Source organism: Copidosoma floridanum, unplaced genomic scaffold (assembly GCF_036245765.1).
Source record: "Copidosoma floridanum isolate Cflo_tuat_1 unplaced genomic scaffold, Cflo_Japanese_pri ptg000016l, whole genome shotgun sequence".
NCBI lineage: Eukaryota > Metazoa > Arthropoda > Insecta > Hymenoptera > Encyrtidae > Copidosoma > Copidosoma floridanum.
In genome coordinates this window covers 4,602,393-4,629,176 of record NW_028321893.1, presented here as the reverse complement: position 1 = coordinate 4,629,176, position 26,784 = coordinate 4,602,393, and the positions used below count along the sequence as shown (strand labels likewise).

At 34.5% G+C, this 26,784-nt stretch overlaps 1 protein-coding gene across 1 annotated transcript in view; it reads left to right on the top strand.

Moving 5' to 3' along the window:
* The window catches only part of LOC106640732 (solute carrier family 35 member F3), a 516,306-nt gene that overhangs the window by 16,855 nt on the left and 472,667 nt on the right, over positions 1 to 26,784 (top strand). The window contains exon 2 of the mRNA XM_089592356.1: positions 23,538 to 23,646. Coding sequence (XP_089448482.1) covers positions 23,538 to 23,646 — 109 coding nt within the window. The remainder of the gene's footprint in view (positions 1 to 23,537; positions 23,647 to 26,784) is intronic.

The following is a 26,784-nucleotide window of genomic DNA, read 5'->3' as shown; positions in this document are numbered from 1 at the left end:
CTACATACAAGAACCGAGTGCATTTTGCTGTTTATGTGGACTTTGAATGTTTATTGGAATCTGTTGAAAATAAACGTTAGGACCAACATCATGTAGCATATACTATTGTATATATTATCAAATACAGTTATGATAATAGTAAATAAGAGTATAAAAGTTATAGGCAAAATGATATAAATAATGATGAGACACCTGCTAAATGGTTTGTTAATATTCTTTACGTTCTTGCTTTAAAACTAGAAGAATTGTATAATAATTCTATCAAGATGACTGATTTGACAACAGCATAAAAAGTCATGTATGATCAAGCTTCTTTACATAATATATTTAAACATCCCTGTAGTTTAGTTGATAAAAAAGTAATAGATCATTGTTATCTGACTGGAAAGTACGCATTTTTTTCCCGTAATAATAATTATTTTTATTTCATAAACCAAACAAAAACGAGGTTCGAGGTTCAACGCATAGCAAGTTTCATATAATTATCATGACTCACGAATGATACTAATAATTTTTCATAACATAAGTGGTTATGATTTTCATGTGTTTATAAAAGAACCTGCTATTAATTTTCCAGGAAGAGCCTAACTTTTATTTCAGAGAAAAGAAAAGTACAGTTCCTTTACAAAATATGTTAAAGAACTGATATGAATCTACGATTCATGGATACCTTCAAATTTATGTCTTCATCACTCGATAAACTGTCATCATATTTAGATGACATGAAAATTATCGAAAGTAGGTTCTCAAATGACGATAACTACGATATAAATTAAATAAATTTATTAAAAAGAAGAGGCATATTTCTGTATGATTATGTTTTTTCACTTAAAAAACTAGAGGAAAAAAAGATACCAACAAAACAAGATTTTTATGGTAGCTTATACGAAGCTCATCTAATCATATAACTGATGAAGAGTACAAGCATGCTTAAAGTATCTGGAATACTTTTGACATTCCAACACTTGGGCAGTACTCAGATTTACACTTGAAGACTGATGTGCTACTACTTGCCAAAGTTTTCACAAATTTTCGAAACAATTGTCGCGAAGGATATGAGTTAGACACGGCTCATTAGTATACAACACCTGGTTTAACTTAGGATGCTATGTTGAAGCATACAAAGGTTTAAAAATATTTTTTCAAATTATAATTTATTATGAAATAATAGTATTAATGATGTTAATGGTTGTAAGATAAAACATGACTTGTTAACTGATGTTGACATGCTTATGTTTATAGAGCGTGGCATATGAGGTGGCATCAGTTAATGTTGTAATCGCTATGCTAAAGCAAATCATGCATACATGGAAGAAGGCAAACGCAATGATATGGATGAAAAATGTCTCATGTATTATGATGTCAATAATTTTTACGGTTAGGCCATGACCCAACTGTTGCCTTACGCTGGTTTCAAATGGATTAAGAATATTACCACAACAGGTATTTCAAATGTAGAGATATGATGCTGAAATCAGGTATATACTCATAGATCTTGCTTACCGCGAAACTTTCCATAACACAGACAAGGATTTGCCATTCTGTGCTGGGCACATGATATCTCCAGGATCCAAACAAAAAAGTTAGTGACTACCGTGTACGACAAAAAACGATATGTAATACACTATCGGGCACTCAAACAAGCTGTGAGTCATGGTCTCTGTATAACAAAAATCTATAGAGCCACACAGTTTAATCAAAGTTCCTGGTTAAAAACATACATCGACTTAGACAGTCAAAAACATCCAAATGCAAAAAATGACTTTGATAATATGTTGTACAAATTATTTAATAATGCAGTATATGGAAAAATAATGGAAAATGAGTATAACTAAATTGACGTTAAGCTTATCAACAAGTGGGCTCGAAGATTCGGGGTAGAAGCATATATTGCACGTCCCAATTTTTATAAATGGGACATATCTGACGAGCAGCTTGTTACTATCCAATTTATGCGCACCGACATGTTTATTAAAAAACCAATATATATAGGATTAAGTATCTTGGACCTGTCCAAAATACTTGTGTATCAATTTCATTATGATTTTATGAAAAATTAAATTGAGGATCAGTGCAAACTGTTGTATACCGACACTGATAGTCTTATATATAAAATAACAAATTAAAATATCTGTAATATAATGCGTGAGAATATCAGAGGATTTGACACGTGGGACTATTTTATCAACAATGACTTTAATATGCAAACAAAAAAATTGTTGGTCATATGAAAAATGAATGCAATGGTAATGCTATGTTGGAATTTGTAGGATTGCGAAGTAAAACGTATAGCGTGAAAATTTAAAATGGAAAACCTTTTAAAAAAGCTAAAGGTATAATAAGTTTTATTATAAGAGCTACAATCACCTTTAAAGATTACATTAAGTATCTGACTGAAAGTTCTAGCATCACTCGAGAACAGAAAATTATTAAATCGCGTCATCATTAACTATTCACTGAAAAAGATACGAGAATTGCTTTAAGTGCAGGCGACAACAAACGATTTTTGCAACCTGGTTGTATAGATACTCTACATGGGGTCATTATAGCATAGTGGGAGATTAATCATCCAATAATAGGGAAGGATCGATAGAAGGAGTAGCCAATCAAGTAGGAGAAGCTGTAAGGACTGTTCCTGTATTAGATCCCTCAAAAATAGACAGAAAACTAGCACATGAGCCTACAGTGGGGGGGTTGGTACTATATAAGGAGTTGTTTCGACTAGGCAAGCTCATTTTACACTCCAGCAGAGGTTCAAGTAAGGTGTAACCCAGCAGAAGCTGACATCACCTTTAAGTGAACCACCTCGTAAAAAATCTAAATACAGTCAAGGTATTATTTTTTTTATAGTAAATATCTGTGCATATTCCCACAGCATACGTAGTATATAAATAATTTATGCTTTTCACTTTTTTTTTTTTTTTGTTTTATTAAATATGGATCTTGCAACACTCAACAAAATGGCTGACCGTGATTTTCTGCCAACGGCAGAACGGAATAACAAAGCAACATAGTGTCAAAACTAAGAAAAGTTTATACTTAATTCAGACCCAAGATAGTTGCAGAACTCAACGATTACTTTCAAATTTCTCCGCAGACTAAAGTAAGTGCAGGTTTGTTTAATCTGTTTAAAAACAAAGGTTATTAAGTTATGATTTTATAATAAATTATTGGATGCTGTAAATAAATTCAAATTATTTATAGTATACAAGGGAAAAAACATAATTTTTTTTATGTGTAATATAAAAAAAAGTGAAACACTAAATTAAAATTGATTCTAAAATTTGACTGTTTATTTAAAACATTCTTTCTATTTAACGTTTTCATTGTTACTTGATACATATTATAATCTTATGATTATGTTCGTTAAAGTAATTCGATTATCTTAGTTATTCATTCGTTCAACTATTGTGAATACTGTCAAAACCCAACCATTTAACAAAAACTCGATTGCCACGCCTTTGAAGAACCTTCTCTACGAGGTATATATTAGGACGTTTTGTTTTTTGCAGTTTATGATCGTAGAAACCTTCAGAAATAGGTTCATTTTGATAATCTTTCAGATGATACGTCGTTGGATTTGTTGCTGCTACTCGTGTGATTGTAAACATTTCTGTCGACCTATTCGGTGTATAACCTTTTTTAAATGTTTGTTTCGTCTTGCTCACGCATACTTTATCACCAATTTTGAATTTTGGCTCACAGCTATTTTAACATTTTTTTAAAAATTTTTTTAAGACTTGAACTTCATTTTCAGCAGTTACGTCTTTCGGTTTTAAACCAATGGTTTGATGCTTCCTATTGTTATATAATTTAACTAACGTTTGTATCAAATTCAACCACTTATGATTGTCTTGCAAACTAAACTTTTTTCACATCAAATCTTTTAAAGTACGATTGAATCGCTCGCATATTAAAGCTTTAAGATTGCTGTAAGTTGAGTATAAATTTATTTTACATTTTTGCATGAGATTTTGGAAGTTTGCATTATAGAATTCTTTGCCACGATTAGCTTGCATGTTTACTGGCACCCATCCTTTTTTCAATATCGAATGCATTGCTGCAGTTACTTCTTTATCAGTTTTTTCTTGATGGGTACAGCCCGTGTGTACTTGGAGAAAATATCTATTACAGTGAGCACATACCGATATCCTTTGTTTTCGTAAGCGTAAGGCTACATCTCTACAAGGTCTGCTTGCCAAATCTCATGTTAACCACGTATGTTTAATTTTTGGCGAGGATAATTACGCCTTGCTGCCTTATGCAGTTTCTGAACGATTTGCTCCATGTATTAATTGTCTAAGTTTAAGTTTTCTGAATCAGCTTGAATAAATGGGAATTTTCTTTGTAAGTTGAATATAAGAATTTGAAAGCTATCTATTTCTTTTTCAAGCTTTTTAAATACTTCAATCAAGTAAGCATAATTTATTGCATCTTGAGGCTGTTTCAGTGTTCCAACATTGCATAGTCTTTTGTTATTGAAGTCATCCTGCCCATCTATTGAAAGTTTATATTTAATATCAGGAGGGCCTTGGCTGCCACCTTCGGTTTTACCTAGTTTTCGACCGAATACATGGACACTCATTTTGATACTAAAGCGAAAATTTTTCGCATAGATATGTATGTATATATATATATATATATATATATATATATATATATATATCACACGAAGCTCTTCAATGATAGATGAAATTCTATTGTCAAGACTTGTATTTCCTGCTTTTTTCAATTTTTAATAATCGTAAACGGTATACTAACTTATTAGGATCATCCCAATGTACATAATCCACTGGTTGCGTTATTTGATCAGTTTTATAATGAGGTAATAACAAGCTGTCTTTTTTGCGTTATACCATGAGGTAGTTAATAAGGTGAGATACAATCATAAGCGTTATCAAAAATTTAACTCTTAAAAATCCGGTCATTTGTGCTTAAAGCTTCTTTCAAAACGAATATAACCTTCTTACGTTAAGAGAAATTTCTTAAACATGCTTTGACAACAATAAGAGAAACATTAACACTAAGCCTTTTTGGTACTTCTTCTGTTTCAGAAGCACAGTATTTTTTATCTCTTGAATTATCGCCAAAGCACAGCTACGTTCTTAGCTTAGTAGAACTTTTGTCATTTAACTCAATTCCAAATATTGATGAAAATTGTAATAAATTTTACGTCAACAATCAAGTTATTGTATTACCAACCGGTAGTTATGAGATCAAAGATATTAAGTCATTTTTAATTGAAGTATTACAACCTCGCAATATAACTCTTGACATTACGCCGAACAATAATACACTTCGAAGTGTTATCAAGTTCAGCCATACGATTGACCCTAGACTTAAGGATTCTATAGGTCATCTAGTATGTTTAGTATGTTTCACTTAGCGAGTTCTAAACAGTAACACCACTCATACTTCAGACTTAATTGTATCAATTCTAAAGATAAATGCATCAAGAAATAAATGTAACATTACGGGAGGAGCTTACATATATAGCAACAAACTGTACATGATTCATAATTTTTTTCCAGCTGTACCACCAGGATATAAAATTATTAAAGTTCCTTCACAAAAAATTTATTTACCGATTATTGGAGGTATTATTGATCATATTAAACTGCGTATGGTACATCACGACGGTGATTTAGTTAATTTTCGTGGTGGAGTCAAAACTATAAGATTAGATATAAAACCCTCTTTATAACGGGTACCGTTTATAATTAAACAAATTATATAGGTAGTTCAATATGCACTCCAGCACTCAGCCAACAACGAGCTGTCAAACTGTTGAGACGTCAGAAAAAATAGTCCATTAAAGCGTAAAGACATCTAAGAAAACAGCCAACACGTCAAAAACTAACTCATCAAATCATACAGCTTAAAACAAGTCTCGGTTTAAAAATAAGAAACACTGGTGGAAAAAAAGTTGAATACTTTTTTGTTGTATACAAAATGGAAGAGATTCTAAGTATTCAGTCTGTTACAGGTGGAGGTTGGGGCTGGACGACCTTGTGAAGGGAAGTGTGATGGAAAGAGATCAGAGTCACTCTCAAGTGTCTCAAGCCTTCCCTTTAGAATAAACAACGATGGTGGTACCATGTCCGATGTTGTTGGTGTAGTGGCTCCGTTTGATTCCTCGGAATCCAACTCATCGGAGAGATGTGTCGTTTAAGCAGTGATGCGTAGAGGCCTCGATGGATCGGTCACCAGGTTGATCAATGGGTATTTTTTTTTTTTTTTTTTTTTTTTTTTTTTTTTATATTACAAATTTAACACATAACATGTCACCATCTCTCCTACCCTCGCCGAGGTCTCTTGGAATCGCCTCGGTGATCTTCTCTAGATCGAGAGGTCTCGGGGTTTTGAAGTGGGGGTAAAACCTGAACGACCCTCCGGATAAGTGATTTGGAGTCCTCCACAACCTCCAGGCTCGTAGCAGGCGAGGGTGTACTGGGTGGAGGTGGTCGTCGAAGAACAAAGATACTTGGCTTTAGCGGGGTGGTCTGAATCCTCTGGGTGGGATCACTTCTATGCTGACTGGTGGATGGGAGGGTTATACCTTTGAAGAAATCCTCCAGGAACTGGATCGCCACATCCTGAGTTGCCTTCCTGGATTGGAACTCTATGGAGGTGACAACTGCATATGCCTGGGTGATACAATCGTCTATTTGTTGGCCCGGGGTCAACTGTCTCCACTCCTGAGTTACAGGGGGGGAGGTCATGAGCACCCAGAGCCGGAGATAGGACTTAGGAAGAGACTTTTGAGGGAAAAGACGGTGTAGATAATTGTCTTATATTGGTACAGTGATATTTACTGAATATGTACGTTTAAGCAATTGAGTGGCTTAAGAGGTATGCATTACACGTATTTGCATAAGTCGGATCGATATCAATCAGTCGTCACACAGTCCTTCTTATATACTTTACATCGCTTTCTCACTTGCAATTTTCGTTTAAGACTAGTGGTTGCCACCTGGCGAGCGATAGGTGGTACTATCAAGTACTAGTTGAAAGTCGGTGCTGCATGCGAAGTTTCAAAGTTCAAATTTATGTAGAAACGATCTAATTTAAGAAAAATGATTATTTTAATATACAATAATTAATAAAATAATGCCCTGGATGGTAAGAAACCCCCACTGTCTAGAAGAGTTTATAATAAATTTGAGAAAGCAGTGGTAGAGTTATAGGAATTGGAGAAGTTATCACTCTCGATATAAGTTTTCACGGTCAGTCAGTTATCCATTCTCGATTGACAAATGTCCGCGGTTTCATACACACTCACACTCATACTGCTTTATTCAGTGTCTTTTCAGTATGTACACATGTTTCACTTCACTTCACTTATTATTTCGTGGATGCAAATTGTAATGTTGGTTTGGCCCTTTAGGACCTCCGGGTGGTGGCACTGAGACGTCACCTAATTCTTCTGAATTGTTTTGGAACAGCCTTGTGGACCTATCTGCTCTACTTGTTTCGCTAGCCTTGGTTGTCACGATCTTCTGATCGGACCTTGTAGAGGGCTCTGGGCCTGTGGTGTGCTGTGGAGTTGTCGATGCTAGCAGGTCGAAGTGTGTATTCAGACGTTGGCGGCGATCGATGGCCTCCGTGTGGGCGAGTTTGAGTTGAGAAACGTGAAGTTTCGTAGTAGCTCGACCCGTAGAGATGAGGTAGACATCCCCTGCCATATGAGCCGTGATAGGACAGGGACCTTTCCATTTCTGTGCGAAGCCGGCACAAAACTGTTCTGGAGCCCTTGAGAGTGGGTGGTTACGTATGTAGACCAAGGTACCTGGTGGGTAGATAGGACTGGGTTGACCAGTCGGGTAGTGTTGCTTCTGGTACTGCTTCTGATGTTCTATGGCACCAATATGCTTATTTTGTGGGCACTGTTCTGCCATTTGACGGGTTCTCCATTCCCCTGGTTGAGAGGTATCATGACCCAACAGCAGTTGAGCCAGAGATGCCCCGGTGGCGGCGTTGCGGCGATTTCTTAATTAGTATAATATTTTTGGTATGTATACGTCCCATTTGTTGTGGGATTGCCCGTGCAAATGTAGACGAAGGCCCTTCTTTATCTCCTGGTTTCGGCGCTCCGTAGGGTTTGCTCGAGGATGATAAATGGGAGTAGTCCAATGTTGAATTTCCCAACGCATACAAGCATCTTGCCAAAATTTACCGATTAATTGTCGACCATTGTCCGTTAGGATGATTCGAGGATATCCCCACCGACCGAAAACTTCATCTTCCAGGAGCTGGGTGAGCCTGGGGGCCTCTAATAAACCCAGAGGAAAGGCCTTGACCCATCGACTGAAGAGATCCGTGACAACCAGTATGGAATGCCGTCCCCTAGAGCTCTTTGGATATGGACCCATTAGATCAATGGCTATGATCTCCCATGGGTGTTTGGGCTGATGTGGTCGCATGGTACTTGGAGTAGTGATTGCCTTTTTATAGTATGCGCACAGCCTACAGTCCTGGACATATTTCTTGATTTCGACGTTCATCCCAGCCCAATAGTGGTAACCTTTAATACTGCGAGCCGTTTCCTCCATTCCTGGATGTCCCGCGTGGTGAGTGTCGTGGAACTCATAGAGCATTAGGGGTACCATGCTTTGGGGCACATAGACCTTCCAACTTGAGTCCTTCGTTGGTCGCTGCCATATCAAGTCGTTGACGAGTCCATGACAAGACAAAAACTGGGTATCTGATGGTGAGAGAGTCGGGCTCTCTGCTGCCTGGATGATCTTGATGGGTCCTGGAGCTGTGCATTTTTAATTTTATTCAGTAACAAAGGTGTTTCGATCGCGCAACAGACAGGTATAGTTGGCGTTTCCCGAGAATTTGTTGGAGGCAGTATCTGGTCCACATCATCTAGGTTATCCGGCTCCTCTTTTACTGGATTCCGTGAGAGGAAGTCCGCCAGCTGATCTCCTCAACCTGGACAGTGACGATGATGGGATTGTACTGTGCAAGACATATGGCCAACCCTCATGTGGTCGAGCCAAATGTAGAGGTTTTGAGAGTTTTTTTTCGAGCCGCTCCACGGCTTCTTGAGCTTCTGGTGTCCATTTGTATGGCCATTTTTTTCTAATGAGGTCCAAGAGAGGCGCTGTTCTTTCGGAATAACGAGGCACGTATTCCCGGAGCCATCCACTTGTGCCAAGGAAGGACTGAAGCTGTTTTCGAGTTTTTGGTACTGGTAAACTGCATAGCTTCTCGACATGCTTGGGTAAGGCTTTGTTCCCCTCGGCAGTGACTTGATGTCCTAGGTATGTCAACTCTGACACCCCAAAGACACGTTTTCCGATGGCTAGTGTGAGTCCATGGATTTGCAACCTCTCCAAGACAAGAGCGATATATCTGAGGTGTTCTTCCTGTGTGTTGGAATAGATGATGATATCGTCTAGGTAGACAAGACAGAACTTTCCCAGGTATCTGGTTAGGACTTCCTGACTCATTAGCCTTTGAAAGGTTCCAGGTGCCCCTTTCAGCCCGAATGGCATAACTTGGAATTAGTAGCAACTGCCGGTGTGCGTAGAGAAAGTTGTGTATTGCATAGACTCGGGTGCCATCGCTGTTTGCTAGTAGCCGCTTTTGAGATCCAACTTTGAGAACCAGATCGCTCCACCTATATCCTTTAAGGCATGATGTATGTGGGGTACCCGTTGAGAGGTGTCTTCGGTAATCGAATTTAGCCGACTACAATCCACACAGAATCGCATGGTACCATCTTTTTTGGATGTCAAGACGACAGGGGAGCTATATGATGAGAAAGATGTCTCGATAATGCCACCAGCTAGCATCTCTTGAACTTGCTCCTCAATGAGTTCCCTGCGCTTGTCTGAGCAAGGATATGGTGCTAACCGGAAAGGTTGGTGTGGTCTGACCCGGATCTCATGTTGTATGGTGCGGGTTTGACGTAACTTTTCCGTTAAAGGTCCAAAGACTTCGGCATGTCCCTGCAACAATTTTAAGAGGCCAGTACGTTCTTCTCCAGTGAATCCATGTTGAACTTGATCTAAGTTTAGAGCTGTTTGCTAACTCTCCCGAGATGGATGTGACACCAATGGGATCGTTATTCGCTGGCTACTTCCGAAGTATAGCACTCCCCTCGTCAAATCCAAGATAGATTTCTCTGCGTTCAGTATTGTTAGGCCCAGGACCATTTGATGTCGTAGGTCTGGTGCTTACGAGGAAGCTGAATTTGAATGACTTTTCCTGAATCCGTAGGTCAAGACAAACACTGCCGGAGGTCGTGAGAGTTGTGCTACCACAGGCCAAGTCACACTGTTGAGTATCGGGTGTAATCTTCTTTTGTCCCGAAAGTAGTGAGGGATGTACAAAATTGTCGGTAGACGCTTGGTCGACCAGGGCAGCTACTTCGCGCTGACCCAGTCCAACCATAATTTTTTGTAGTGGTTGGTGGGGCATGCTGGTGACATTTATTGCCAGCGTCCCTCCAGAGCGCCTGTTGACGGTTCTCCTGACACTCCGATTTCGTTTCCGGGGATAGTTGAAGCTCGAGCAATTCGAATGGAACAGTCCTTGCGAAGGTGGTAATCGGGACAGAAGTGGCACTTGGGTGGCCAACGGTTTAGGTTGGCTCTTTTAGTCACTGGGGCTTGCTTGGCGTCTGTACCAGACTTCTTGCCCCGTGTCTTCGTGAGGTCTTCTTCGTCTTTTTCCAACTGGACTGCCATAGTGAGAAGATCCGCGTAGGTCTTGAATGTGTGGCTTCGGAGAAACTGACGAATAGATGGACGAATGAGCTCGACGACCGTGGTGATTATTACTTCTTCCTCGGCTGTAGGGTTCATTCTTTTATACAGAAGATTCTTCTCCTGCAGAAATGCTGCTACTGGTTCCTTCTCGGTTTGATGTTTGGAATATAGCTTGGAATGTAGTTTTTCCTGGATCGCCGGACTGTCGAAACGTGCCCGAAGAAGCTCCCCAAATTGTTTGAAGGTCAAAGACAGATATTTATAAACCTGCCACCATTTTTCGGCATCGCCTCGAAGCCCCTTTGTTGCTAGCAAAGTCTTTTGGGTATCCAGGGTTCCTGATGAGCCTTAAAATAGAGTTCACATTGGGCGAGAAAGTCCTCCGGGTCTTTATGGTTGCAAGCTCCATATAAAGGTAGCTCGGGTAACTGCTCCTGAGTCCTTTGCAGGAGTTTAGCTAGTAGTTCCTCGAGGCCGGTAGTATCTGTGGCAGGCATTGTATAGTGTGTTCTTTTCTTTTTTGTTTTTTTATTTTCGAGCGCCACTTGGTGTTTCTTCCCACCTAGAAGGAGTTTTGCTTGATGGCGAGTTAGGCTTTTATCAGTCAGCGGTGCTGTTGGACTCGGTGTCTCGTGGGCACACTGCTCGCGGGTACCCCCCAGCAGCAGCTTAGAGTTCTTAGGAGATGGCCCCACGTCGAGTGCCAAATTGTTAAAAGTGGAGGTTGGGGTTGGACAACCTTGTGTAGGGAAGTGTGGTGGGAAGAGATCGGAGTCACTCTCAAGTGTCTCAAGCCTTCCCTTTAGGTTAAACAACGATGGTGGTACCATGTCCGATGTTGTTGGTGTAGTGGCTCCGTTTGATTCCTCGGAATCCAACTCATCGGAGAGATGTGTCGTTTAAGCAGTGATGCGTAGAGGCCTCGATGGATCGGTCACCAGGTTGATCAATGGGTATTTTTTTTTTTTTTTTTTTTTTTTTTTTTTTATATTACAAATTTAACACATAACATGTCACCATCTCTCCTACCCTCGCCGAGGTCTCTTGGAATCGCCTCGGTGATCTTCTCTAGATCGAGAGGTCTCGGGGTTTTGAAGTGGGGGTAAAACCTGAGCGACCCTCCGGATAAGTGATTTGGAGTCCTCCACAACCTCCAGGCTCGTAGCAGGCGAGGGTGTACTGGGTGGAGGTGGTCGTCGAAGAACAAAGGTACTCGGCTTTAGCGGGGTGGTCCGAATCCTCTGGGTGGGATCACTTCTATGCTGACCGTCGGAAGGAAGGGTTATACCTTCGAAAAAATCCTCCGGGAATTGGATCGCCACATCCCGAGTTGCCTTCCTGGGTTGGAACTCTATGGAGGTGACAATTGCATATTCCTTGGTGTTACAATCTTCTATTTGTTGGCCCAGGGTCAACTGTCTCCATTCCTGAGTTACAGGGGGGGAGGTCATGAGCACCCAGAGCCGTCGATAGGACTTAGGAAGGGGCTTTTGAGGGAGAAGAAGGTGTAGATGATTGTCTTATATTAGTACAGTGATATTTATTAAATATATACGTTTAAGCAATTGAGTGGCTTAAGAGGTATGCATTACACGTATTTGCATAACTTGGATCGATATCAATCAGTCGTCACACAGTCCTTCTTATATACTTTACGTCGCTTTCTTACTTGCGATTTTCGTTAATGACTAGTGGTTGCCACCTGGCGAGCGATAGGTGGTACTATCAAGTACTAGTTGGAAGTCGGTGCTGCACGCGAAGTTTCAAAATTCAAATTTATGTAGAAACGATTTTATTTAAGAAAAATGATTATTTTAATATACAATAATCAATAAAATAATGCCCTGGATGGTAACAAGTCTCCAGTCGCATTTGATGAATCTATTGCGCACTACGAGATTTATGCTTATCAGCCGTATGCATTTTCAACATCTGGTAACAGCGATGAAATTTTAATTTTAATTCAACATCAAGATTTGTGTCTTTTACCATCCAGAAGTTCTTTACACGCTTATCGAAGATTGGTCAAATCAGATGAAAATACAGCAGTAACAAATACTGCTTTGATAAAAAATGCAATCTGCCACTTATTTAAATAAATAAGTTATGAGATAAATGCCATAGAGGTCAACAAGTACAAAAATGTTGGATTAACAACTCTAATAAAAATTGCTTATCACTTTTTCCTGACCAAGCATTTATGATAAACGCCAGTTGGCTTGGTGTTGGAGAAGAAGCTGATGATCTCACTAATGATAACGGCTACTTTGATATCATGCTTCCACTGAATATGATTTCGGGTTTTGCTGAAGACTATCGTAAGATAGTTGTTAATTTAAAACATAAGCTTATGCTTACAAGAGCAAGAAATGATATAAATGCCGTGTTGCAAACTCCAGGTCATGCTAATGCTGCTGATCCCACAGCCGTATCAACTTAAGAAGACTTCAAAATAGGAATATTGAAGCTTAAGTGGCTTATGCTCTATGTGGTAATGTCACATTCTCATAAAACTTGTTTATTAAATTATCTGAAAAATCGCGTAATCAGTAAGCATTGCTATATCATATGTATGCTTATTTTCAAAATTCATACTATGGCATTAATTGAACACCTTCACTGGGCAAACACCATTTTCTCAATCGAATACCTTTAATCGTTTCCGATTGTTCCCAACAAAACAAGTCATTGGAAAATGCTGAAAGATTTGGCTTTAAGGTCACTGATATGACAGACTATCCACCGTTCAAACTTCCAAGATTGGTTACTAGTTGCACACATCACAACGGAGCCTACAAAACCATGTGTGCTCTTCATAATGTGAAGTTAATGAAAAAATTTTACTTCAATATAAAATGGGTCAATGTTGATGAAGATGATGGTAATAATAATAATATAGAGCTGTAAGAATGCGTTGTATTGTATTTTCAGAACAACATTTGTTACAAAATCGTTTTGTAAATCATGTACATTTTTTATTTAATATAAACTGATTTTAAAAATCAAACAAAAAATGTTTGACAATTATTTTCCTACCACTTCACATCTTACATTAGTATGTAACGCTCTCGCTAACACAAAAAAGTTTTTGTATGCATATAACTACCACGTGCACAAGCTGCACATGATTCCACACATTCAAACAGCACGCACAAATCAGCGCTGCAGACAACTTATGCACATTGCATCGCGCGGAAACTCAAGCAGCCCAGCAGGTGGCGTACGCAACCTCAAGCAGCACACGCTCAAGAAATGCGAGAAAACCTCAGCTCCTGCTCGCCCATTGGCTGCAGCAGCGACTACTCCACCCGAAAAGAGGAGCCGCTCTACATGGAGAAGGAGTGGGCCGAAATTGCCTGGTAACTCGAGCCCACCTGGGCTGGAATCGCCATAGCTTATCTACTTGTGTGTGATTTAGATAAAATTATAATTAAAACTAATTAGGAGTAGGGGTTCTGAGGGTCACTGATCACGAACCTGTCATTACCACATGTATATTTAAAAGGATAAATTTAATATGGTGGACAAACATTTAAAAAGTTTTTTCATCTTTGAAATCGTTTCTCTTCAATGCCTTTTAAAGTTACTTATTATTATTATTATATCATAAAATATTTAGTTTGACATAGCCTCATGTGTAGAGTGACCTTAAGTATTTAATTCAATACTCATACAAAAAAAAATTAATTGGAATCCATTTACTTGATGCTACTCATTAATGAGTGACTTTATGGCTTTTAAAAAAGAATATGTTGTGAGCATTAAGGATGATTATAAGCACAAAGCCCTTAAACTCTTGATTTTCACAAAGAGCAGATGGTACATTTCCGTCGCGTTGATGTTAGTTTATCTTAATTTTCAATGATTGCAGTAGTTACTATTGTTAAGTTTTCTGCTTACATTTGTAGATGAATAGATTTTCAGTTAAAATTAATCTTACTTAAGTTCCTGGTTGTTTTTCCTTCTAAGAAACTAAAAATCTTAGTTAAAGATGTCATGAATACTTAAGATACCTTCTTTTTACTAAGGCTCTTTACAGCTATTTACAGCTATCGAATTGTATGATCACTGTAGAAGTTCAAGAAGAACTTTTACTTGATTGGGTAAACATCCGTATTATATAACTCAAGTACCACATATTACGTCAATCACGTTGGCTTTTTGTAAATAAATAAGAAGCACAATAATTTTTACATTAAGTAGGTTTTGCATGGATCAGAAGAGAGAATTGTTAACTGGAAAAATGTGTATGTTTTAATTTATACATTTTTCATTTAATATTTTATGCTTATCACTTAACAAATCCTTATAATTTTGGTATTTGGAATTAAATTAGTAATAAAAAACATGAACTTTACCCAGGTGTGGCAGAGCTATTTGTGAAATCTACGTAATTTTGTGCCAACTCGAAAAAACTTACATAAATACTTTATTCTTACAGTTTTCATGGTTTTTTATACATAATTGTACCATCTTAGTACTAAGTTCTATATTTTTTAGAATGTCACGTAAACAAAAAATGTGTAATAATTAGAAATATAAGAAATTTAGACATAGCTTTCTTGCATTTGACTTAAAAGGAGCAGTTCTGTTTATGTATAATAGAAAAAAATGGAATGAAGAATCTTTTCTATATAAATCAGAATGTCTCAAAATATTAATGTACTGCTACTTTTCACGAAAGCACTTTTTTATTGACCTAGATATTACCAGTTCAATACTGATAGTAAGAGAAAATAAAGACGTTAAATTGTAGTTCAGTAAAAAAAATTCTCATTGGAATTACCATGTAACAATTTCGCAAATTTTTTAAAATACCACTAATTTAAAGTCAATCATCTTAAGTCAATCATTGACCCTAAAAATTCCTAGTAGGCATTTTTCCGTATATTCTAGTACTTTCTTCATTTTTTTTGCCATATTGGACCAGCCACATAAAGCTTACAATTTTTATGACAGATTCGTAATAAGCGATTTCAAAAAGCCTTCAGAAGAAATGCTTCCCAAGATTCGATAACTCTTTGAATGTTGTACAACTGTTGGATCAGATATCTAGATTTATTTTCTTATAGTATACTAATTATCAACAGATATTACTATATATACTATATCTAGAATATTTAACAATTTTGTTGCTTTCTTAGTTACTTAATAAATTATATTCATGTTTAAACTAGTAGGTTTAACTATCTTTTAACTTTTGAAGTACGGTAAAGTAAATTTGAAAATTAACCTTTACAGATGTTTCACAAATTATATTCCTTTGAGATAAATCAACAAGTTATAAAAATTAGTTATGAATTGTAGTCTTTCAAAACAAAAAGTGATTTCGAAGGATGGTGGGGAATCTCAAAAACTGGGAGGGACCTGTGGGTGCCTATTGTGAAGAGTCTGGGTAAAAAATTTTATGAGACGAAATAACAGAAAAAATGACTAAATTTTTCATTTTTTTATAGAGATGATTGGGGATGGTGTTAGGTTGTGTGAAATTATCCATACAAACAACTATATGACATAGGAATACATATATTGCATACGAATAAGGCATAATTAAATATTTCTGTAATAATCATATACATAATTGTAGTAATGTCAATTTTTGGATAGTAAAAAATGTGAATCTTTCTATGCTCCATACTTCAATGTGTGGAGCACTCCACATAACTTTTCTGAAACTGAAAAATACTTCTTACTACTTTCCTGCAAATTAAAAGAAAAATTTGTGTTATTTCTATGTTACTTGAACCCAGTTACTGTTAAATCAAACCTTCATCAGCTCATTCACTGCCCACACGGACTATCTTACAAAAAAGATTTTTTAATAAAATTTGTTGTTGACGAATTGTCAATGACAATTTATTAATCTCATTTATAAGTGCCATAATAGTATACTCCTAGTTACCATATTAATACAATATTTTATACTTGATTCAATACATAATATGATGTAGTATTTTCTTATAATGCCCTAACTTTGTCAGGAAATTACAACTATGCGAATTATCATGATAAAAAGACTGTTTCATTTAGTTATAACGACTATTATAGTAAATAGTTATGTTTCGTCCAGACTTTAAGGTGAAGAGCAGAACTCGTAGATTCGTTCGACAAACGAATAAATTCAATTTTTGTTCGTCAGGAACCAGCCGTCAGCTCTAGGGCTTTATTTACTCTTACACTATCTGCTATGTGTCACCACCAATGTGGCTACCTGCGAAGATGACTGAGTTTATGTAAACAAAGCCAAGTCATGTTGTAGAGGTAGGAGCAAGATTATTTAAATGAGATTAATTATTGTGTATTTATATAAAAAGCGTATAACGTAATGAGCTATTACACTTATATTACGGTAAAGGAAATTGTATGTGCAATGAAATAGAAGTATAGTTTTGCCTTTTTTTGGAGGTTGCATGCTCTTAGTGCTAAGCTGAATACGATGTAGATTACCGTTATATTGTGAAAAAGGTTTGTATGCATATACAAGAAGTCATTTCTTGGAATTTTTTACATGGTTTATATAATTTTCATCTTATTTAGCTTAGACATGAAAACATACAATCCTAATAAAACGAAGATATTTTATTTTTATCTTAATTATAAGATACAATTGAGAAAAATAATACTTCTTTTTCATTTACCATACAATTTTCTCTATAGTATTATCAGTTTCATCGCTCTTACGTAAATACACACTAAGTAATATTTTATTCAAATAATTTTGCCTCTACCTCTGCAATATAACTTTGCTTTGTTTACATACATTAAGTTACTCCCACAGGTTTCCAATAGGGTTACTGCAAAAATAATTACACGTAGCGGTTACTGTTCTTTAAAATCGTTGACTTGGCGCTTTGGTGTTAGATTTCAGAAACGGTATGTATGGAGTGGCATTAGTTTGTCATATGCCGAGCTGGCATTGATCTACTGTTTCAATTTATATCTTATGTATAATGCAGTAGTGTCGTATTGCACTTTTAATCTCTTTATCTCACATTCTTGTTAAGGTCTATGTCATAAATAAACTGCTTGATTTTTACTTAGTATTTAATTTATTTCCTAAAGCTAAAATTTTGTTTCTATTAATTGGAGTGTTAAATGTTAAAATATTTAAGTTACCGAAATAAATTTAAGCAACATCCATGTTATCTATTACTTGATGCTTGTGTGTACGCAGTCATACTATCTCACAAGGTTGACTATACGTAAGAATATACGGTGAATATACGTAGTAAAGAATATAAGAAATTGTAGATTGTCCTTTATCTTGGATGTAGTAGTGCGAGTGGATGTTGAAAGATGAGCGCTTTCTAATATTGTTTGGAGATTAAACGCCTAGTTTAGGTTTTTTGACAGCAGCTTGTTATAGAAGAAGACCGTTGAGTATTCGCTTTTCATAATTTCAGAAAGCAACTATGTGTTTCAAAGTAATAAATATTAAATACATAACATGGGGTGTAGTAATTTACTATGAATAATTACAAATTCGTTTTTAACATAATTAAAATTTTATAAGATTATTTAGAAGACCTATTGTAAAAATATGTTTAAATGTAACTTTCATGAAACTTTCATTTAACGTACTTAATATATTTCTATACTTATTTGATACAAAAAAAAATTTTTAACAGGTTGCTGTATTGCACATATGACTCGAAGAGTTACATAAAAAATAAGTCAGCTTCTTAAATGAATTATTTTTAATTCAAATGTATATGTGCTTGAATATAAGTATTATGTCATAGACATTTTTTTATAAGCCTGAAATAAATAAAGTCATAAAAACTATGTTCTAATTTAAAAAAATGTATTTATGCCGTAGACTAGTATTTTCTTTATTTAACTCCTTAAGCAAATGGCGTGTCATCAAACATTCAGATAACTATGAGAGTTACACAGCTACGTGTAGTGTATCCTTAGAACTCTGATTTTGAAATAAGAAGTTGAAAAAAGTTAATTAAACTAATCAGGATAAGGCTTAAATGGTCCTCAAAATAGATTTGGAAACAGTTATTTAAATCCCTAATCAATAGTTATGAACCATCTGGAATCATGTAAATTTTTTTAGGTGTTGATTTCTGAAAAATTTCGTATATTATTAAAGAGTAACAGAAGCAGAATATTATTTAAAAAAAAATAAAATTTTTGTACCTATGGTTATTACTTAAAATGTTAAGATTAAATGAAAGTTTTCGTTTAAATTAAGCTAAATTTGAAAAATTATAAAAAAAAGAGTACGAAAATGTAAAAGGCTTCATTGATCCAAAGAAGTTATGAACAGATATTATATGCTTCAAAAAATTTTATGATTAGTCGAATTCAAAGTGCGATAGAGGAATTTTTTGTCACATCATAAATTCACCAACTATTGAAAGAATCAAATTTTGCCTTTTTTTAAAAGAGGTATTGTTACTCAGTGTAGTATGAATAAAGCAATAAAGAAAAACGTTCTTATTGATAATGAAATTTTTTCTTTATTTGACACTACAAGTCTTACATAGTATTTGTAAAGATCCTCACCTCAAGGACTACGTTTAAAAATTTCATCAGTAGTGAAGTTAGTCAGAAAAGTAAATAGGGTGTGTGATAAAACAAAGGTAGAAACGACATTATTATCAAAGTAAAACATTTAAGCATTACTTACAACTGATAAGAAATCAGGAAAACTATACATAATTGTACATAAAAAACACGTACAACACTATTGACATGTATAATTGAACGTTCTTACTATTCTCGTCTTTTTTGTTAAAAATCCTTAATTCCTTTATAATCATTTTCAAGCAGCTTTTTTTTAGATTGTAAACATTGAAACAATGCTTCCGTTTGTTTAGAGTCATAAAATTATTTGTAAATTAGAAATTTTGTAAGAAAAGAGCTTGCTTTGCTTTAAGTTAATTTTTTTGTAAAAAACTGTTTTCATATTGTCTATCTTTAACATCTAGAATAAACGAAATAGCTTTTTGTAGAAAAATTACTAAAATGATGAATTGAAAATACTCGAGGAATATATTAATTGTTCAAAATTTAACAGATTTTGATGTATTAATAAGATCTAAAAAAAGTATATCTATATTTATAGTTAATGAAATGTGCCTTATGCAGATTCTACGTTTATTTAAGATATGCACTTATAACATCAGAAAATTATGTGAACTATCAGCACAATTCCGAATTTGTCCTGATAGTAACTATTGTAATTTTTTTTCCAATAATGTCAACACATATATGCACAAGTAGAAGCAACAATTATATGACAGAAATATAGAATAACAATTAATATTGATACACTTATAAATGCATTAGCAAGAAGTTTCTCAAACATAAAAAAATTATACTACACTTAATGATTACAATTTCAAGGGATATGTTAATAAGAAACCAGCATTGGAACAGTCCTTGTTAAAACTTATGCAATTCCGATCGAGAAACGACTCAAATAATGGAAAATAATTGTCAAACTCTGAATATAAAAATAGTATAATTAGGAATATATACATAGACAATGTAAGAAGGGATATAAAACTGATAAGAACGACAGCCATGTACGATGACGCTTTTACCACGAATGATTAATTATAAAACGACTAAATATAAAGTTCCTTGTATTTATTTTGTGAGCACCCCAAAGCCAGTCTTCTGGATAACACTATATTTGAGAGAAAATGGGCTTTGTTAAATTGATTTTATTAAATACTAGCGGCAAACCTGTCTTATCTTTGTCCGAGACTTACTGAAGAGAACACTGCAGTGAGTTGACACGTAAAGTAAAAAATTTAGTAAAAAATTTTACATCTATTCCTGACACTTCTCAGAACCTAAAACTTTTTATCAAAAACATTTCTTTTATATGTTCATGTAGTTTATTTGGTAAAATTATAAGCTATAAAAAATAAAAAAAATATAATAATGGTGAAAAGTACCGTGCGCTGATTACGCCATAAAATAGTAATCGGCCCTAAAGGGTCATTGATTTTCACTTTCTCACGTTATAATAGATGAATTGGTCTTTTTGTTCAAACTGTTAAGATTTCAAACTGACAAAAATATATGAGTGAAAAGGTTGTTTTTTCCAATCTTACAACTTTGCTACGAGAGCAACAAAGTGCCGGAGCTAAATCTCTATGTTTTTTTATCGCCACTACAAATACATACTATTTTAGCTACTAAAAAATCTAGAAAATATAAGGGATTACTGTAAAGGTTTTAATGGAAAGCTGATCTTTCACTTAATAAATTCTTTATTTGTTATATAATGTTATAATTTTGATGCTGCTGATTCAATCTCAATAAATGTTCTGCGTGAGTTTCTTAACACCTTAAATTGGATACATGAGATGCTTTTGAAGTTCTCTTTCTTGCGACTATAGGCATGGTTAAAACTTTTAGGATATGAAAAGACTGTTTTTTTTTTTAATTTTATTGAGTTGTAACATATTTGTTGACAAGATAGTTCAATGTCTGACGGCCCTAAAAAGGATTGGTAAGCTAAGCTCTTTTTTGACTGAAGTTTCCATCAAACGTGACTGCCTAGATACCTCCAAGTGATCTTTTCTGGCCTGCTGCTGTAGCACCAGGCTGATCGGTAAAAAAACAACGTCTGAAGCGTTCTAGTCGTATAGATCTCTCCCAATATCCCCTAATATAACGTTGAAGACGTTGGTGTCCAAAGCACCTTCTTTTTTTGCAGAGCTCAAACGTTTTGGTGATTAAAGTTGGAAATATTCGTTCGTAATATTTGCTCGTTATAGACTGTTCTGTTTGCTCAAGTTTCTTTTTTTCTTCATAGCTGTTAGTTTTGCCCAGCGCAGACCTCGGAGAGAATCGGTGATTCCTGGTTTAATACTTAGAGTCAAGAGGATAATGCAGCATCATCGATGGCCAGGGTTCTTAGCCTCGTGACGAAGAACTCCATTTGTGATGTCCACCAGTGAATAACTAATTTGATTTTATAGTGGCCAGCTTTATGTAATCATTCAGTTAACGAATCGTTGCTAGAAATGGTGGTAAAAATGTGTTTTTGGCAAGGTAGTTGAACGTCACATGGCCTTAAGAAGAACCGTGATAATAATGTTTAGTTAGGAAATGTTAATACTTATAACGGCCCTGAAAAGCACTAGTAGTAATACTTCCAGTCATTTCTTAATATCATTCTGGATGATTAAGAGCCAGAAAGTTGGTTCAAGTAGTTCAAGGCCAGCTGTGGGTAGTTTAACTCTCACTCGTAGAGTCTCTGGGTGCAAAGACCGTGCTGGAGGGATGTACTCCGTTGGCTAAAAACTATCTCGTCTTTGGGTCATTCCTCTTATAACCACTCGCTCATCGTTAGTCGAAGAAGTGGGCCTGAAGAATATACCTTCTGTGTGGGTTTGCTGTTGCAACGAACCACTGAGGACTTTAGAAACAAGCCGTTATGGCTGCCCAAACTCCTCAAGGGTTGTTCTCCCTGCCATGGTAACGTACCACAATCTGCTTTAGTGGTACCAGGTAGATTAGAAGAATGGCCATGAAATCCTCAATAGCTAGAGCAGATTGTGCTCTACCTAGATGTCTCCTATTATTATGCTGGAGATGTTAGTAATAAGAACGTTTATTTTTTGTTGGCATTCGTTGCTTGTCCATTAGATAATAGTGTTGTTGGTGCAGTGAACGTCTGTAATATTCGGCAATTTTTTCGAGCATGTTATAAGCAGGCTTACTTAACTTTTTTTCTATTGTTATTAATTTTTTTAAGATAAAAACTTTTCCAAAACTATTTAGGAAGTGTCAAGAATCAGTATGCAAAATTTTAGCAAGATTGGTTGAGCAGTTTTAGTGGTTAGTGGTTGCAACGGTTTTTGCGACTTTACTTTATACATTGTCAACATAACGAGAGTAGGATCGTAAATAATTACACTCTCTATCTAAGTTAGTAAGAAATTTTAACAGAGAATGAGCCCTTGATTGTGAGATAAGACTTGATGTGCATACGCTTATAAAAATATACTCACCCACATGCATACCAAAATCGTTTTAGTGGTCCTAAGCACTGTAGAAGAAAAAAATCTTGGCTAAAGAAAACTAGTTGAAAGAATCCTGAAATATTGCTTTTTTGGCAGCGTAGTGAATTTTTAATTCATGAAATTTTAAGAAATAACATTTCTGGCAAATTTCTTTGATAAGTAACTTCTTTTCCTTTACAAAGCGCTCTATTTGAGTGACCCAAAAAAAGTCTGATGGCAGTAACTAAGTTAGTAAAAGTAAGTAAACAAGTAATTGTTGTACATCCAATCAAATTATCTTAAGACAAATATTTTTGGACTTACCAAAGGACTATTATTTTTATTTCGTTTAATTGAATGTTGTTTACAGTAAAGTTAAAAGTTTTTGAGTTGTTAAATGATTCATAAAATGTATATGATTGTATGTATTGAATGTATTTCATCAAGTGCAAAATAAATTTCTGTAAGTATTTTATTGCTGCTTAAAAATGATTCTTCTATACATTAAATATCTCAGTTGTCTCTTACCAGCCCGAAACGCATGGTAATCTAAATGTTAAGTTATACCATACCCTGTAGAGTTAAAGAGAAAAAGCACAAGTTACTACTTTTTTTGTTTCAGATAAAGTTTTATTTATACTTTATTGTTCTTTGTATGGAATTATTTTTAATCTCTTAGCTGCTTTGTTAGAAGAAGTTTTTCTTTTCATGAATCATAAAAGAAAAGGATAACAAAATGAAAGCTATAAAGGAAACTTATATTGTTAAATGTTTTCTTTTGTGTTCTTAAGATAATCTTATTTCGAAACTTAATAAATAATAACCTTACTTTTTGTAGATTTATTTTGGCATTTGCGTGACAATCTGCCTGACTGCTTCTTGGGTTGGTGCTACACATTGCATTAAATATTTATACTTTGAAAAAGACTTTACAGTAATTAATGCAAGTAATAACTATACAACGATCGAGCGCTCTCAAAAACAGGTATTCTCATCAAGTATATACTTTTTTTTTGTTAATTACGTTAAGAAGAATAAGCTCTGCTTCTATTTTAGTCTTTATCGTAACTTTACCTGCAATCATTTTAGTATTCATGTAATTAAAATTACTACTATTGCTTGTTAGAAACATTTTTATAGTTAATAATAAGGTCCTATAATAATGTTATTTTAGGCCACAAGTTCCACTTTGAGAACATAAAACCCTAGACAATAAAGCACTTTCTTTTCTATAACTTAAATAGTTGGTTTATGATCCTAACGGTTACTTAAACATCCGCTGGCTTAAAAATAAATTGTTAGAAAAATATTAAAACTTATTGATTAATTTGTTTAGTGTGTTGGAGTTTGTTTAATTTAAAACAGATTTCGTACATTTTAATAACTCCTTAAAATTACTTTTGTGCATAACTCAAGTACAAATATTTTGAAGCAAGTCAAAAATAATGTTATTTTCATAAAAAATCTAATGCTTGAGCTGCACGAATGATAGTCATAATCTTAAGAACATGTGTTATAAAAGTAACTTTGATGAAACAGAAACTTTACTACTAGTGATACTTGTTTGTGAGAAAAATTTCATGAAGATATTTGTTATATTATGGTTTTGAAGCACAACAAAGCTTTTATTACCAAAGTAGTTTTTTACGATGTATTTGATAACCATATCTGTAAAAATAATTATGCTACGATCAGAAAATACAGTATACACATGAAGTATCTATTTGTATGGTTTTAAAATAAATTACCAGTAATATACGTGTGATTTCATCTTAGGAAGGAATTTTACATTTAGTTGTTTTCCTACTAGTTATAAAATAGGACAAGAATGAAAGTTAATAATAAATAAGTTTACAGGTTTTTTAAAGAAGTTAAAGTTATAAAAAAAGTTCTAGTGTAAATAAAGCAAAAATGAGCCGTTGCATACAGAAAATGTCCAAGTCCTTGTCATTTCAAGAAAGTATCTTGTAGAAAATAAAAAAATAACTTTTTTAAATTCTAAAGTAGTCAGAACTAAATATTTACTGTTACTTATAGTAAAGGGGGCTCGGATTGTCTTATTTTATTGATTTTGTCTTGTAATTGAATATCTTACTCACAAAACAGTTTTATCGTTAAGAAAATAATGATAAAAAATAAAGAAGAAAAATAATGAATTGTTTAATCGTTACAAAAACCTAATTTTAAGCCATGAATGTTCACGGCAACGTCAAAGTCTCTTATTAAAACACGGTGATACATCAATCATACAGCAAAAAGTTTTTTAAAATCGATATTCCTAAAAAAAGACATGTTTCACTCAACAAAAAGCTAGCTTACAAATATACATAAACGTTTAAACGCACGTGCGCAAAAACAATTTTTAGAACTACATATTTTAAGGTATTAGGTTAAAAAAACTTTTCTTATCGTTCAATTTTTCTTATAGGTAGTTTTAAATTTTATGTAAACTATTTCACGACGAATATTAGTACGTCGACTGTTAGTAAGAATATCTGTCGTACTTTTTTACTGTACTATCATTGTGGTATTAGCTGTGGTACTTTCACTCAGATTCAAATTTTTTAGTTGACAAGCATTGTGATAAATATGCTGTCAGAATTACTGACTTTTGGCAGATAAAATTTTGTGAAGATAATCTTAGGAAGTAGCAATGTTAAGATAATTTCATTTTCTGTGAGTTTTACTAGTTGAAAGGCATTAGATAAACCAATATTGAAAGCATAGTTCTATTAATTAAACAAGTTGATCCTTACTATGGTAAGAACTTATATTTGGGAAGCTTCAGACTTGGTTTACGCAGAATATATCTTAGATGCATGTGAGTTAATGTGACCTTGGCAAGTACTGTGCCTTACTGTGTATACTATGACCTAGCTAATTTTATTGAGCCTCATGAATAGCATTAATTCTCTCACGTATTGTAACGAGAAAATAAAGGGATACTTTTGTCTTTAATTTATGTGTACCGTAAGGGCAGTAAAAAATATTTTTAATGTTCCTTGTGACCTAATTGTCAGAATGCCAAGAGTTATCTAAATCGTTAATTTTATAGACAATGTATAACATTGCAAGTTTAAAAAGCATAAGCCTCCCAGAGTTTTTTGTAGTAGCCGGTGACGAGACTTGATTTTTAATAAGAATACATAAAAAAAAAGATAAATTTTAATGGAATAGGACTAGTTTTTATTAGAGATAGTTTTTTATAGTCAGAGTTTACCGTGCAACTAATTTTTGTAAACCCTGCATTAAATCAGAGATTTATTATATTAGGAAACCTTTGAAAAGCCGGCTAACCGCATTAAGCTTAGTTATAGTAATTATAACTCATTTCTTACTGTAGGCGTATATCTCATCAGGGTCCACACTTTAGATAAACTTTTATATTTTGTAGTAGGGAATTATACAAATTAATGTGTTAAGTAACTTCTGAAGCAATTATGTAATTTTACCTTAACTTAAAACTAATCTTAGTTGTGGATTCTTCTCTCACGCTTCTTTCCAGGCCGTGGAACCAGGAGACAATTTAACTTACAGACAGTTTTACATACTAGTAACATGCGTATATTTAAAGAGAATGATAATGTTATGTCTGTGAAATGTATATATTATAATACCTCCTTCTTTAATGTCTTTTTTTGGATCAATGCCTTTAACAGCACCCATGAACTAGTAGTAACTCCACTTCAAAAAATAAAATTTTGTAAAACATGACGTTTTTTCTATGCTTTTTTCTTAACGTGTCCTATAATTTCAAAAAAAATTTTGTTGAAGAATAGAATGAGAAAAAATCTGGTCACTAGAGTTCTCTAACTATGGAAATGGAATATTTAAACGTTTTGTCTGACAGGTTCATATAAATTTGTAAAAAAAACTTTGTATGAAGGGATAAATATGCTCACTATATTTTTCTGTAAAGTTAGAACAATGATCTTTAAAACGAGGGGTTCAAGATGGTTGATTTTTATTTTAAGTTTTACAATTTTTTAATCTTAAAACTCTTTATTTTATATAAGACGCATTATTTTCAAATAAAAACAAGCCGTACTCAGTTCTTGGCTAATAGTGTAATGTTTTACGTTTAC